We start from the raw sequence: 1,524 nt of genomic DNA on the forward strand, positions 1-1,524 counted from the left end.
ATAAAAGACGTGAGGAAATTCTGTCTTTTTTAAAGACAAAAATTTTTGAGGCGAAATACCCAAAAAGAAGTTTGTAAAAAAATGAATCCGCCTAACAATATAGAACTTATCTACAATTTTTTTGCAAGTTGTGAACATGAAGTTCCGTCATTTCTTCGTTGCGTTTTCACTTGTTTGAATAATTTTGGCACCTTTTCATCAGCTTTGTCCATATATTTTGCAATTTCATTACCCAGCGCTGTACTTCATTTTTCAGATGATGTCGAGTTTGGCTGCTGAATTAGACAACATGCTCTACGAATTGGGAACAACTCCAGCCTTTCCATATGGAAGGCTGTTGGAAGAGACCGAGGAAGAGGACGACGTCGATGATGAGTACAGGTGAGTCGATTTATTGCTTTATAAAGAAATGCTGCAAATAGTGCAAATTATTATCGGGAATCACTCTTGATCATTATGTGGTCTCATGCTGGATGCTAATACGAGAGACAAAAAAATGTTCCCAGCTTCCAGTTTTCCATTTTAATCTTCGATGGCCGTGTTTTGTTTGTTGAACATCCGACATCAAACTTACTGAAGAGTTTTGGCGTGCAATAATCAATCTTAAACACATTAAATTGTGCCAGAATCAGCAATTTATCTTTGTTTTGCGCAGTTTCAGCTCATATACATCAGAATTTAGCACCATAAATCATCATGTATGGGCAAGTGATACAAATGATTTCGCTTGATTCCGCCCCATTTTCCATGGCGCGGAGTAAATAACTGATTTTTCTGACTGAAACTATGGGGCCCCAAGCACCCCTGGTGCGAGCACATAAATTTAAATGAAAATAATTTCAAAGTAGGCTTCTTTTTTTTTAAGGCTCCCAAAGATGCAAATATTACATGGGACACAGGGAAAGCTTTCGTCAGAGGCACATAATAGACACATAGGAGTAATAAAAGCAATTTTTTTTATTACAAAACAAACCCATAGTTAGTAATAAGAAATAACAAAGGGGATGAAATCCGTCCCGCACATCTTCACAGTTGCTGAGTGCGCAATTTCTGTTACCAGCCGCTCAGAAAACTGTATTTTCTTGCAATGAAACTGTCACCTTAGCTGGTTTTTGTCTTCTTTTTTGCCCCAAGATTCCGCAGCAGCACAAATACTTTCGCTACAATGCTCGCCAATAAAGCGGAGAAAAACATCAAAAATGCTGCCACGTCTATGAGATAGTACTGGTACCAGGCCAGATCCTTAGCGGCAGATTGCAGTATTGGAGCCCCTTGGTGCCTGACAATATATTCCACCCAGTATACTGCTGTGTCCATCGGCTTCATTGGCCTGTCTTTGAAGTATGCGGATAACCTTTGCGCGTTGGCCCTATACCTGAAATTTTCACTTTCTCAATGATATTCACGTGGAAAATGTGCTTTTGGTACTGACTTGGGGTCCTCCAGTAACTTTCCAGCCGCGATCACCAGCGTCTCTTTGGTAATTTTTTCATAGTCCACCATAATTCCGAAGCCCATGGCTTC

The 1,524-nt window shown here is 39.8% G+C and overlaps 2 protein-coding genes across 3 annotated transcripts in view; one reads left to right on the plus strand and one right to left on the minus strand.

The window, feature by feature from the left end:
• Window positions 1-1,524, plus strand: part of LOC109538483 (protein sprint) — a 130,383-nt gene that overhangs the window by 12,845 nt on the left and 116,014 nt on the right. For both annotated transcript variants that reach the window (XM_048670472.1, XM_048670474.1), the window contains exon 3: window positions 257-381. In XM_048670472.1, coding sequence (XP_048526429.1) covers window positions 257-381 — 125 coding nt within the window. The remainder of the gene's footprint in view (window positions 1-256; window positions 382-1,524) is intronic.
• LOC109538474 (UDP-glucosyltransferase 2) overlaps window positions 940-1,524 on the minus strand; it is a gene marked incomplete in the record, with an annotated part of 5,206 nt that continues 4,621 nt past the window's right edge. The window contains 2 exon segments of the mRNA XM_048670478.1: window positions 940-1,375; window positions 1,433-1,524. Of these exon segments, the coding sequence (XP_048526435.1) occupies window positions 1,102-1,375; window positions 1,433-1,524 (366 nt within the window).

Source organism: Dendroctonus ponderosae, unplaced genomic scaffold (genome assembly GCF_020466585.1).
Source record: "Dendroctonus ponderosae isolate FM_Combo_2020 unplaced genomic scaffold, Dpon_F_20191213v2 Dpon_F_20191213_1, whole genome shotgun sequence".
In the NCBI taxonomy this organism is placed as follows: domain Eukaryota; kingdom Metazoa; phylum Arthropoda; class Insecta; order Coleoptera; family Curculionidae; genus Dendroctonus; species Dendroctonus ponderosae.